We start from the raw sequence: 14,195 nt of genomic DNA on the forward strand, positions 1-14,195 counted from the left end.
TAAATCATTTTATTAGGGGCTCATACAACTCTTATCACAATCCATACATCAATTGTTTAAAGCACATATGTACATTCATTGGCCTCATCATTCTCAAAACATTTGCTCTCCACTTAAACTCCTGGCATCAGCTGCTCATTTTCCCCCTCCCTCCTCGCTCCCCCCAGGATCTTAATATTTACGGAGGCAATTGCCACACTTTCTTCTGCAGAATTGTTGTGGATTTCAAGCATCAACCTGTTAACAGTTGAGCTTTGTGTGTGTGTGTGTGTGTGTGTGTAGGTTTAGCCATCTTTCATTTTTTAAAAAGCATGGTTATATTTTAAAATCATTTTATTGGGGGCTCACACAGCTCTAATCACAATATATGCATCCATCCATTGTGTCAGTATGTACATCTTAAAGGACATGTTACATGGGCAGAGGCTGCAGTCTCTCTTCTCCACTACTCTTTTACTCACACCCCTCTCTTTTTGTGCTTTTTTTGGGCCAGGATGACCTCCCCTCCAGCTCCATCCCTAAAGCATGAGTTTTAGATACCTCTGACTCCAATATTGGTTCTCTTGGCTTATTAGTAATTTCTTCCTAATCGTGAGAAACCTGGCTTTCATTATACAAGGCAGAGTTCTCAAAGCCAACTTTAAATGTTGTTTGGTGAAATGGAGTGATTTTATACCCTCATTTAAATCCAGGCTCATGAATTTTTATTACTCTAGGGGTTAACATGAAACTTTTACATATTTTCTACTCTTCAGGAGAAAGCAAGATTTTAATTCAGTCTGTAATCCGTGAATCAGATCCATATTAAGCATTACAAAAGGAGTCTTGAGGTTCTCTGAGAGCTAATTTTTCTTGGCTAGGATTTCAGGAAAGCAATCTAATTATCTGATATATAATTGGCACTAAAATAGGAATGACCCTGCCTAATCTACTTAGTTCAATTTACATTTTGAAAGAGGAACAGTCCCAAACACTATGCAATTAGTGGACTGAAGGGGGAGGGTGACTATTTTGAAGGGAGAAATGTTTTGCTCACTCTTGGTGGCTTTTAGAAATTGAAGTTCAAAGACGACCCTGATTTGGCACTGTCTTCCTAGAAGGTGTCTGGGGCTAATTGCAGGGCTTAATAGAGTGACTATATTAGCATTTTCTAACAAAGTGTAACACAGGACATACATGAGGACCCCTATAAATAAATTATTTTTTTCAGTAATCGTAAGACAAATAAAAACAGATAAAATTATGTTTGGCAAATATAGTTCATTTAATTAAGTTTATCTGCAATGTTAAACTTCGAATGTGTTAATTCACTGTTAATTATTGCCATTTTACTTATTTTCATATTAATGCTATCAAATCTGGTGTATATTTTATACTTAAAGTACATCTAAGTTTAAACAGTCACAATTCAAGTTTCAGTAGTCCCATGTGGCTAAAAACCCACTGCGATTGAGTCAATGCTAACTCATAGAGACCCTATAGGACAGGGTAGTACTGCCCCTGTGCATTTCTGAGACTGGAATTTTTTACGAGTAGAAAGCCCCATCTTTTTCCTGCAGAGGCTGGTTTTGAACTGGTGACCTTGGGAATCACAGCTGAACACATAAACACTATGCCATCAGGGCTCCCACATGTGGCTAATGGCTACAACATTTGTCAGAGCTGTTCTCCAAGGAATTCCTTTTAGAAAAATATTTCATAGTTGTAGGCTGGGCTGAATAATTTCTCCACTTCCAGGAAGGGAAGCATAAATAGTGTAGTCATGAAATTAACTTAGCTGCATATTTTATGGGCCTCAGGGGAAATACAGATGATCAGAGAGAATGATCTCAGTCAGAAATTCAGAATGAATCATATGAATTAAACATTAGGCAAAGTCCAACTCAACATGTTTGGGTTTACAATAAGATCACAGCATACCATCAAATATAAAAACCAAAACCTACCGCCACCAAGTCCATTCTGACACAGATTAGAACCACGTAGAACTGCTGCACAAGGACTGCAAAGCTGTAATCTCGCTGGAAGCAGGCTGCCACTGCTGTCTCCTGAGGTGCAGGGGGAGGGTTTGAACTGCTGACCTTTCTGTTAGCGGCTGAGTGCTCAACCCTGAGCCACTAGGGCTCCTTCCCACTAAACAGATTTCCTGATTATACCATGAACTAATCGACAACAGAAAAGTGAGTAAAGGGGGAAAAAAAAGTGGGTGAAGGGAGACATCAGACAGTGTTAAGATATGACAAAATAATAACTTATAAATTATCAAGGGTTCATGAGGGAGGGGGGGCATGGGGAGGGAGGGGAAAAATGAGGAGCTGATACCAAGGGCTCAAGTAAAAAGCAAATGTTTTGAGAATGATGATGGCAACAAATGTGCTTGACACAATGGATTACATATGGATTGTGATAAGAGTTGTACAAGTCCCCAATAAAATGATTAAAAAAAAAAAGAATTAATCAAGTGCTTGCTTCAGCAGCACCTATACTAAAATTGGAACGATACAGAAGATTAGCATGGCCCCTGCGCAAGGATGACATGCAAATTTGTGAAGCGTTAATAAATAAATTAAAAAAGCGAATTAATCGATACATTGTTCTATAGACCACTGCAGATCCATACTTTGTGAAATGGCAGTTCATTTTTTAAAATATTGGGATTTAATATGTGTATCATATCATTCCGTCATTCATTTTTTTTGACATTGTATCTTACTGAAACATTGTACCTTAAACAGCATTTCATAAAAATAATTTAAACAAACACATTGCTATCAAGTCAATACTGAGCCATGGCAACCCCATGTGGCGTCCAGTTGAACTGCTCCCTGTTTCCTTAGACCTCATATTGACAGAGCAGATAGCCAGCTCTGTCTTCTGGGGTGCTCCTTCTGGGGTGCTGCTGAGCGGGCCAGCTTTTAGGTTAAGACACACGTGCAAATCATTTGTGTACGAAATCCATTGCTGTTCCGACTCTCAGCACCCCTGAGGCACAGAGTAGAAGGGTCCCATTGGGATTTGGAAGTCCTATGGAAGCAGTCACATCTCTCTCCAACGGAAGGGATGGGGGTTCCGACGGCTCACCTTGTGGTTAGCTGCCGAGCTGACGGAGCGCCTTTTGTGCCCTCTAGAGACTTGACAGTGAATCAGAAAAACCCTAGGGTTTTCTAGGGTGTGCTAAAATTGGTTCAGTCAATAAAAAACCCAACTCCACGGCCCCTAGAAAGGTTGTATTAGGTAATTCTTTGGGAAGCACAAAAGGAAGCCTTGTGGTACAGTGGTCAGGAGCTCAGCGATCCAAAAAGTTGGGGTAGGCCTTGGGACTGTAATTGCAAGGTCAGCAGTTCAGACCCACTACTACCCTCCCCTGGGAAGAAAGAGAAAGCTTTCTACTTCTGTAAATAGTTACAATCTCAGGAAGCCACAGGGGCGGTTCAACCCTGGCTTTTAAGGGCACTATGAGTTGGAATTGGCTTGATGGCACTGACTGAGGCTTTAAAAAAAAATCTTTATGATCTTCACGGGAGCTCAGTTCTCTTCTCTTGTGAGCTCAAACTGTCAACATTTCAAACAAAGCCTTTGCACAGAGCACTGCTCTGAATAACAGTTCACGCCACTGCCGTTCAATTGATTCTGACTCACAGTGATCCCCTAGCAGAGTAGAACTGCTCTAGGGAGTTTCCAAGACTGTAAATTTGTCTGGATACAGACAGCCTTGTCTTTATCCCCCGGAGTAGCTGATGGGTTTGAAACTGCCAACCTTGTCGTTTGTAGCCCAAAACCTAACCCACTGGGCCACCGGGGCTCCTGAAACATATATTAATAAATAAAACAAAACTCATCGTCATCAAGTCAATGCTGACTCATAGCAACGCCCTGTGGGTTTCCGAGACTCTGTTTACAGGAGTAGAAAGCCAAGGTTTTCTCCTGAGGGCTGCTAGTGGTTTCAAACTGCCAACCACACAGATCACAGCCCAATGCACAACCACTACACCACCAGGAGTCCTACATAACATAAGCTACCTGTTAAATTTCTCAGAGTATGCCCGAATCCCTGCCTCTGGTTAGGTTATAAGCAAAGGAATAAAAACCACACTTTACATACAAACCAGACGTGACAGTGTCAAGATAAACAGTGCTCTTAAAAAAAGGTAACTTTTTCTAGAACCTGGTACAGCTATTTAATGTAATAAGCATGGTCATGAGTTTTATTAATTGCTTTTCATGTTTATGTCTTCTTAAAAAGAATCTCTCCGCTGACAACTTGTGATGAGACCTTTAGGTCTTCGAGATCTTTACTAAACTCCGACGGTAAGCTGAAAAAGTTCCATTCACACCTATCTTCTTGTTTGCTTCATTTTGCTTTTTCTTTTGGTGGGAAACACACACATGCACACATACACGCCAGTCAGAAAAATAGGTCATTAAATAATACCGAAATGAAATCATACAGCTCTTAAGACACACAGGCTAGCCTTCATTTCTTGGGAAAGTTAAGACTGAAGTTGAAGCAAAAGGACTTCTCAAGGGAGTGTGACCTTCTGGTAACCTCCTGGGGGGTCAGCAATGGGGAAAGACCTTATTTCTCAAAAGAGAACTCCCTGCTATCAAGCCATTTCTCTGCGTCAGGCTGCCAGGGGAGCAGACTCATCTGCATTGGAAGGTTCACAGGCAGACTGCTCCTTTGAGGCTCAAATGGTGAGACATATCACTCCTACACTGGATATGTTACCAGGAGGAGCCAGTCCGTGGAGAATAGCACACTTGGTGAAGCAGTGGGGTAGGGAAAAAGAGGAAGCCCCTCCCTCAGTGAGATGGGTTGACAGTCTCAGCAACAAGGGGTGCAAACACGGCAACAATCCTGAGGGTGCTCTGAGACCAGGCAGTGCTTTGTTCTGTTGTGCAGACGGTCTGTGGTAGTTGCATAATCTGGTGTCAACTTGAGACTACTAAGAGTGAAGGGGTGGAGTTTAGCCTGTCAATCAGGCATAGTTTGATGACCTCATTTGGAGGTGCGACAGCAATAAATAGTTCACTGGAGGCCACTCTGTGCTTCATCTTCCTGCTGCTAAGACATATGAAGCTACGCTGATGGAGCTAGAGACCCATGCCGGTGCCGAGATGCTTCCACTGACAGTGGAGTCATGAGACTTTCCACCCTTCTACCCACTGCCCTGTGATCTTCCTGCGTTCAGTGTCATTGCATGTGTTGTGTGAGTCTGAAGAATTTATAGACTGGTATTGGACATATGGATTAATATCGGATTTATGGACTTGATCTGGGGTATTTTCTCAATATACAATTGCTCTTATAAAGCTTTTTTTTTTTCAGCGTCGGACCCCCTCCCTCTCCCCCTATATAAAGCTCTTTCATATATACCTGTGAGTCTCCCTGGACTTGTTTCTCCAGTCAACCTGGACTAACACAGGGTCTTTATGCATCAGACTTGATGACATACGACACTAGACAACAGCAGCATATACCATGTATTATACTTGCTGATGTTGGGTAGCACAGAATCCACTCCAACAGTGACCCTATGGTACAACAGAAAGAAACATGGCCCAGACCCGCACCATCCTGACAATTGTTCTTGTGTTGGAGCTCACTGTTGCAGCCACTGTGTCAGTCCATCTTGCCTTCTGCTTTTCCTCTGTCCCTTTACTTTCCAAAGTATGGTGTCCTGACTGGTTTTCCTCACAACATATCCAAAGTGTATGAGGCCAAGTCTCGCCATCCTTCCTCTAAGGATCATTCTGGTTGTACTTCTTCCATGACAGATTTGGTTGTTCTTTTGGCAGTCCGTGATGCTTCCAATATTCTTCACCAGAAACATAATCCAAATGCATCGATTGACCTTCAGTCTTCCTTATTCAGTGCTCAACATTCACATGCAGATGTAGCAATTGAAAATACCATGGCTTGGGTCAGGCGCACCTTAGTCCTCAAAGTAACATCCTTGTTTATCAACACTCTAGAGAAGTCTTGTACAGCAGATTGACTCAATTTACCAATTTACCCAAGATCATTTGATCTTGATGGCTGCTTTCATGAGCATTGATTGTGGACCAAAGCAAGAAAATCCTTGTCAACTTCAACCATGTCTCTATTTATCATGATGTTACCTATTGGTCCCGTTGTGAGGATGTTGGTCTTCTTTACATTGAGTTGTAATCCATACTGAAGGTTGAAACCTTTGATCTGTATCGGCAAATGCTTCAAGTTCTCACTTTCAGCAAGTAAGGTTGTGTCACCTGCATTTAGCAGGCGGTTACGAAGTCTTCTCCAGTTCTGATGCCACATTCTTCATCAGATAAGCTAGCTTCTCCGATTATTTGCTCAGCACACAGATTGAATAAATATGAGAGGATACAACCCTGACACACACCTTTCCTGATTTTAATCTTGCAGTCTTTCCTTGTTCTGTTTGTGCAACTGTCTCTTGATCCATGCAAAAGTTCCACATGAACACAATGAAGTGTCCTGGACTTCCTATTCTTCTCAAGACTATTCAGTTTATGATCTACACAAATGCCTCTGTATAGTCAAAACACAAGCAAACACCTTTCAGGTAGTCTCTGCTTTCAGACGGTATCCATCTGAAGTCAACAATGATATCCCTTGTCCCATGTTCTCTTCTAAATCTAGCTTGAATCTCTGGTAGATCCCCGTCAATGCACAGCTGCAACCATTGTTGGATGACCGTCAGCAATGTTGTACTTGCATGTGACGTCAATGACACTGTTCCATAGTTTGAGCATTCTGTTGGGTCACCTTTCTTTGTAATGGGTACACATGTGGATCTCTTCCAGTCAGTTGGCCAAGGAGCTGTCTTCCAAATTGTCTGGCATAGACGATTGAGTGCTTCCAGTGCTACATCAGCTTGTTTAAACACTTCTTTTGGTATTCAATCCTGGAGCTTTGGGGCTAATGCTTTTAGTGCTTGAACTTCTTTGATCATTTGCATTGTTTTTTGCTTATATGCTACCTCCTGAAATGACGGAATATTGACTAGTTCTTTTTGCTACAGTAACTGTGTATTCTTTCTTCTTTTGAGGCTTTCTGCATCAATCAATATTTTTCCCATAGAATCTTTCAATATTGCATCTAGAAACTTGAATTTTTTTCTTGAGTTCTTTCAATTTAAAATATGCTGAAGGTGATCTTTTTTGATTTTCAACTCTAAGTCTTTGCACATTTCATTATAATACTTGGCTTTGTGTTGTTGAGCAGCTCTTTGAAATGTTCTACTCAGCTTTTTTTGACATTATTTGAGCCATTTAAGATAAACACAAAAAATGAGGTTCCAGTGGAAACTGCTTTTAAGAAAAAATTAACTGTGACGAGAGAGAACTTTCCCAGGTGATGCCACTGGGTGCACTCACTCAGAGCAAGTTGCTTGATTCTTGCCTAGTGGGAAAAATTCGTACTACAAAAGATCTGCCCAGGGTAGCTCTTTTCTGTTTGTTTTTTTCTTTTATGTTTTCCAAAACTGTGAATCTTCACAGGGCTTATCTTTCTCCTGCAGAACAGCTAGGGGTTTGAACTGCTGACCTTGTGGTTAGCTGTCCAACATGGACCCACACCACCACCAGGGCTCCTTTTCTGTTAAGCAGCTCACAACAGAACATCCTTTTAATGGTAGCCTAATAAAATAAGGGTTTTATTGTAATCAGTAAGTAAACAAGGTCAGGGAGAGTTCACCTCCATGAATTAAACAATTCTTTGTTCTCAAATTGATCATTCTTAGCTTATCTATCTGTGGTCACAAGATGGGTGCCACAGCTCCAGGAAATACTTGTACTTTGAAAGCTGGAAGAAGGAGAAGCGGTGCCTTTCTTAGGTTAAATCATATGACATCCTGGGTGCCCTGCAGATTTCCTAACACTTTTCACTGGCCAAACCTGGGTGTTACAGAGCTTTGCACAGTATCTTGTTAATATCTAGAGTGGAAGCTGCGACGGAAAAGAAAGTGGGATGGTCGATGTGCCAAGCTGGGTTTTCTAGAGCAGCAAAACCAGTGAGACACTCACTCACACACACTTACACTTACACACAATACAGATATCTATGATAAAGAGTAAAGAGGTCTATATTAAGTGGCTCACATCACTGCAGAAGCCGTTAAGCGCAGTCTGTGTGTCAGCTGCTAAACCAGAGCCTTTTCCTGATTGAGTAGCTACCAGGGCTGGGAGGGAGGAAGGTGGAGGAGGGGAAGGGAGGGAAAGATGAAGCCATAAAAAGGGAGAGAGGGAAGGAAGGGGCGGGGAGTTTAGGTGGGAGAGGGACAGACACACACACACACACACACACACACACACACTCTCTCTCTCTCTCTCTCTCAAGGATACATCATTAGGCTGCAACCTGTCTTAAAATGTGTCATTACACTCAATACATGCCCAGCTGTAGCAGCAGCTAAAATGTTTGGAAAAGAACACAAAGTACTGTGTGCTGTTAGTAAGCCTGCTTCGCTAGTTCAGTTAAAAGCCTGCCAGTTTACTTAGGTGTAATTCTCAAATATAATACATGGAGCACATGCAAAGTTCACTGTGTATAATAAATGCCCCAAACCATAGAGGCCAGGGCTTGATGAGGTGTCCCACCTTCCAGGACTGTACACAATCAGCTCTTAAGACTCCGTAGAGTTCATGTAAGCACCCCAGCAAGATGGACCCAGAGTTGCCAGCTGCTTTGGACCAGAGGCCACTCGAGGTTGTTACCTTTCCTGTTTTGTTCTTTTTCTTCATGGTCTGTGTGGTTTCCTTCTTGTGGTACCTGTTTCGCCTCTCCCCATTTGCCAGTTCAAGTTCCCAGAACAGATAGTATGAGACTAAGTCAAAAAGTACTGCTACTGGTGTGTGTGTGTGTGTGTGTGTGTGTGTGTGTGTGTGTTTCCAGTTCGTATATGGGTTTCTTCCATACAAAATGTGTTCAAACATACCCCTGCCATTCATGGATGGCTTCAGACAGTCTCGGTTATTCACTTGTCTTGGTCTTACTAGAGTACCTTAAAAAAAAAAAAAGGTCAGTGGAAACAGTTGTTTTCTAGGGGATCTGCTGGGCCAATTCGATTCAAGGCAGACTGGTCAGCTGAGGATGTTATGGTGATGGCTTCCTAGTATTTCAACAGGCTCATCTTGTTATATTTTCTCCCCACACACAGTTCATTCAAGGAAGCCTATTAGGAAGAGAATTTGAAGAAAGTGAAGACTGAACTGGGAAGAATAAGGCCAGGAAAGTGGAACCGAGAATTTTTTCCCATCATGACAATGCACCTGCTCATCCTTTGAGGTTAGCGAGTGCTGTCCTGCAAGAATTTCATGGCACCGGGAAGTGTGCCCCTGGCACTAACCCCATGCGTAGGGTAACCAGAGCCCAGTTGAATGGGAGAACTGGGTTGAGGCTCACAGTGGAACGGTACTTGCACAGACTCCTCACACCTACAGTGTCCAAAATGTCGTGTCGTTGGAGAAGCTGATGCTACAAGTGCAGTCAGCTTATACCCCAGGGGGATGATTGACGATGTCTTACTTTTCTCTCTCTATGGGGTTTTGTTTCCCTGTCTTTAATTTGCTTGTTTTTATGTGTTTGTCTTTTGTTGTCAGCTAGTTGGTTTGTTGTTGTTCTTGGGGTAGATGATTTTATGGGATTTTGAATCTGTCATAATACGGCTGACAAAGTAAACCTGAGATATGCATTTCCCAGGGACAAGCAGATGTGGATTCTGGTCCCCACTGAACTCTAGCCTCAATCCAAGAACAGTTAGTTCTGATAACATGGGCCTGCTCCGTACTCACCCTCATGTAACAACCATTGAAGACAAGGGTGCTACAACAAAGTGTGGTGAAGAAAGCAGAAGGTGCCTGGCTATCAATCAGAATAGTGTCTGGGGTCTTAAAGGTTCATATTCAAACAAGCAGCCATCTATAAGCAAGGCATCAATCAAGTTCACATGGAAGCATCACACCACTTTGTGTGATCCAAAGACGACAATAACAAAATTCAAATATGACCAAAGCTTAAATTGTGAATACTCAATTTGTAGGTGGTTAAGGAGGGCAGTGGGAGCCCAAACTCACCTGCAGACTATCTAGTCAGATTAAGGTGCTGTCAGATCCCCACTAGCCAGAGGCAAGGCTTTACTGTAAGACAGAGATCATTGTAATCATAACTATACTGGATCGAACTCGATACTTGGTTACTTGGCTTCCCTCTTGAACCAACCTGAAATTCTTCTAGGTGCAAGTATTTCTTGTTAGTTACATGACAAAAATTTCTTCCCTGGCCTTTTCAATATTCACAGTGATATTTTCTATTTGTTATTTTTATTTTTGAATTATTATTTTATCCTTACCACTTTGTTTCTGTTGGGTTTTCCAGTTTGTGAAACACAGGAGTAGATAGATAAAGATAAGAACTGATGCACCTGGCATTCTGTGATGATCACCCCCTTGACAAGATCACTGAAGACAAAATAGGGGCATATGCAAATGTGGTGAAATAAGCTGCCTGCCATCAAAAAACATAGCGAGTGGGGTCTTAAAGGACTGAAGTTAAACAAGCAGCCATCTAGCAGAGAAGCAACAAGCCCACATGGAAGAAGCACACCAGCCTGTGCGATCCTAAGGTGTGGATGGAATCATCTAACCAAAAGACTCAAAGGTACCACAGGTACTAAAAGACTCAAAACAACAAAAATGTTAAGAACAAGAGGGGTCAGAACAGAGACCAGACACCCATCTCTAGACAATAGGTCATCCCCTCACAGAAGGGTCACAAAGAAGCGATGAGTCAACCAGGGTGCAGTATAGGACCGATGAAACACACAACACTCCTCTGGTTCTTTGAGGCTTCCTCACCTCCCACTATCATGACCCCAGTTCTGCCTTTCAGTTCTGGTTAGACTGGAGCATGTACGCTGGTATAGATAAGAGCTCACTACACACGGAATCCAGATCAGACAAACTCCTCAGGTACAGGAATAGGAGTAGCGATACCATAAGGGTAGGGGGAAAGTGCGGTGGAGGGGAGAACCGATCGCAATAAGACGCATAACCCCATCCCCCCACGGCCCCACCCCCCAAAGGGGATGAACAACAGCAACATGGGTGAAGAGAGACAGTGGTCGGTGTAAGATATGACAATAATTGTAATTTATAATTTATGAAGGGGTCATGAGGGTGTGAGGGGTTGGAGGGAGGAAAAAAGAAGAGCTGATACCAAGGGCTCAAATAGAAAGTAATTGTTTAGAAAATCATGGCAACATATGTACAAATATACTTGACACAATTGATGTATGGAATATAAGAGCTATAACAGCCCTCAATAAAATGATTTTAAAAAAAACTGATGCAAGGGTTTATAGGGGAGGTAGGGGTGGAGGTGGCAGATGGGGGGATAAGCAATGTGAGAGGGGGGAGGGAGCATAGAATTGATGGTGATCACACAACTCATTTTACAGGTGATTTAACCTTTTAAAATGGGGGAAGGAAGATAAAGTATTCTAAAATTGATTGTGGTCATGACTGTACAACCCTTCTTGATACGACTCAATTATTGGATTGTGTGCTATGTGGATTAAGTGGCAATACAATTGTTAAAAAAAGATAGCTTCACTGGAAACTTTACTCCATCTACCCTATAGCCCTAATATTGTCCCTCACAGGTGTCTTTGTTCCCCCAGATCAAAGCACATTTAAAAGAGCACCCATGGTTGAGTCCTTCAAGGGTGCCAAAGCTGCTGGTTGGAAGTGATATGCTACAAATCACAGAACACAATTCTTTGGGGAAGGATCAGAAAGAGAGAAACATTGCCATCAGAAATACAGAGCGCTAGATGGAACCAAATAGTGTTGCCTTTTAATGTTTGTTTGAGGTTTCTATACTTTCTGTAGAAATACTTCTGGACTTCCCATCGTAACCTCTGCCTCTAACTCATAGGCTCCCGAAATTATTTGGCCTACTGCCACCTTTCCAGAAAAGAAAAAAAAATTAACTCAGTGCCCCCACTTGGTAATTAAAAACGTTTGTGCTCTAGCCCACCACCCAGGACAAAGTGTACGTACCTGCTTTTGCAGCCTCCTGGGTCCTTCCAGAGCCCCCGACGGGTGGTATCTATCACCCACACTGGGAAACAGAGGCCTTCACCTCAGGAAAGGTCTGCTGCTGGAGCTTCTGGATCCAGGTGGAAGGAGGACACCAGACAAGTCAGACAGCATGGTTTATGGATCACACACCAAAGGAGCCGGCTATGTTTTCTTAAGCGGTATTCTAGACCTCACATGTTTTAAGAATGTAAGACTGATTCAAACCCCCACAGAGAGACTAAGAGAAAAGAGAGTAGTCACATACTATAGTATACGGTGAAACATATTTAATAGTAATATTAAAATAATCATGACATTTCCTCTCATTGCAGAAACCATGGAAGAATATGTTTTTATGTAATTAAAGTAAGTTTACATCATGCAAAAGGTATTTTTATGATTACATTCATTGGCAAAGACTATATTTCAAAACAAGTTTCTATAGACTTCAAAAAGCCCAGACTCAGAGAAAGTGAAGTTTATTTAAATACTATTAAAGTTACAGTGTATGCTGCGGGCATACTCATATTCACAGTTTATAAAGTAAGAAAAACTAAACAGTTTAAATGTCAGCTTTGAAAATCGATACATTTTCAGTATGACATTCACTAGTTAGGTTTGTTCTTCTAAAATGGGAGGAAACGACATTTAGTGGAACATATTTTTTTAAAGAACAAACTCAACATGTCAGCAGCAAGGTTTTGTTAAACTGGAAGTCAACGTTCGGAGTAACCGAAGTGCAAAGTTAGTTCTCTGAGAATGACAAATCAGAGCATAAACTGGAAGGCTTTGGAGAACCTCACAGCGCATACTGCATGGTGCTTTCGTGTGAAATCAATATTAAAATAGAATGCTCTAATTTACGAGTTAAGACACAATTTTGATCTTGTCAATAAGATATATTCAGAGGCGTCACAGAGCAGCAGTACCAGCATTTATGGTTGTTGATGAGAACTGTGAAGGTGGAGCACTGGTTTACCCATAAATCTCTTTTTGAGATCCACTGATGGAAAGCTTGTGGAACAACATGTTCTAAGCACAGGGAGAGCTACTTTCACTCTTAGGTACCAAGCTCAGAATAGCAGTCACTGTTTTGATAGGCTTTCATTTAGGGGATGAAATTCCCCACACATTTCTGGTACTCAAGTAGTACATTATCCCAAGAGTTGGGAAAGACCCCAAGAAACTACCCCCGAGACAACCCAATGGCCTCGCCTCTCCAGCTGTTATACCAGCCAAATACAAGGGCTTCTGAAAATCAGTTTTGATTTTGGAAGAAAAAAAGAACAGTTTGTATTTTTTTTAAACGTCATTGTAAAGCAACAACTAAAATTTTATTTTAATTTAGCCCATTATCAACTGCAGTGTATTTATAGTCCCTTAATACTCAGAATGATCAACTTATCAATAAAGCATTCTCCTTCATATCCCAACATCAAATCTCATCTAGCAATTTATAACTGATAGCAATCTGATTGTGTAATAAAAAGTTGTCATGTTATTTGACTAAGTTCCAGTTACATTATTGAAATTTAGTTCAACTTTAAAATTCACAGTACTGCCAAGAAAGAGGCGGGTCCTGAGGTTTCAGAGAGGAAAGGGGAGTGAATTCATTCTTCATGTTTTAATTCTGGCAAGGAGCAGGGAAGATGACAGAAATGCTGGTCTCTGTGCCACTGAACCAAAGGACAGTGGACTGGTATCAACATTCCCAACTGTTCTGCACGCCGAGACCTTTTAATACATCTGTCATATGTACACACAAATATACGTAGATGTAAATATATACACACACTCTTTGACAAAAGGATGACAGCAATATACTTGAATCACTTTTTGCCAAATGGACTCTATTTGGTTAACAACTGAAACATTTTCTTTCCACCACTCTATCGAAGTCCAGACCAACTATGCAGATAAGATGCCCATCCTGAGGAACGGGAAGCATTTTCTTCCTCGCCTTTGGAAAGCAAAGAGGAAAAAAAAGGTATTAAGATTTATCAGTGTAAAAATCTACATTCCAAAACCATTACAGTATGAAATTTCTTTCTCTTCCTTTTAAACTGATTATATACTATTATTTTATGCCTCCTGTTTTACTTAAAAAA

At 41.5% G+C, this 14,195-nt stretch overlaps 1 protein-coding gene and 1 non-coding gene across 2 annotated transcripts in view; one reads left to right on the forward strand and one right to left on the reverse strand.

The window, feature by feature from the left end:
• Positions 1–2,461: 2,461 nt before the first annotated feature.
• On the forward strand, positions 2,462–2,566 carry LOC115873273. The gene has a single exon (XR_004048320.1). It is a non-coding gene; the product is annotated as a U6 spliceosomal RNA (small nuclear RNA).
• A 9,793-nt stretch (positions 2,567–12,359) lies between these two features.
• GCC2 (GRIP and coiled-coil domain containing 2) overlaps positions 12,360–14,195 on the reverse strand; it is a 47,928-nt gene continuing 46,092 nt past the window's right edge. The window contains exon 18 of the mRNA XM_004704432.2: positions 12,360–14,047. Within this exon, the coding sequence (XP_004704489.2) occupies positions 13,977–14,047 (71 nt within the window). The 3' untranslated portion in view covers positions 12,360–13,976. The remainder of the gene's footprint in view (positions 14,048–14,195) is intronic.

The sequence above is a fragment of the Echinops telfairi genome, unplaced genomic scaffold, assembly GCF_000313985.2.
Source record: "Echinops telfairi isolate 266 unplaced genomic scaffold, ASM31398v2 ScPeMD7_7467;HRSCAF=8505_1, whole genome shotgun sequence".
In the NCBI taxonomy this organism is placed as follows: domain Eukaryota; kingdom Metazoa; phylum Chordata; class Mammalia; order Afrosoricida; family Tenrecidae; genus Echinops; species Echinops telfairi.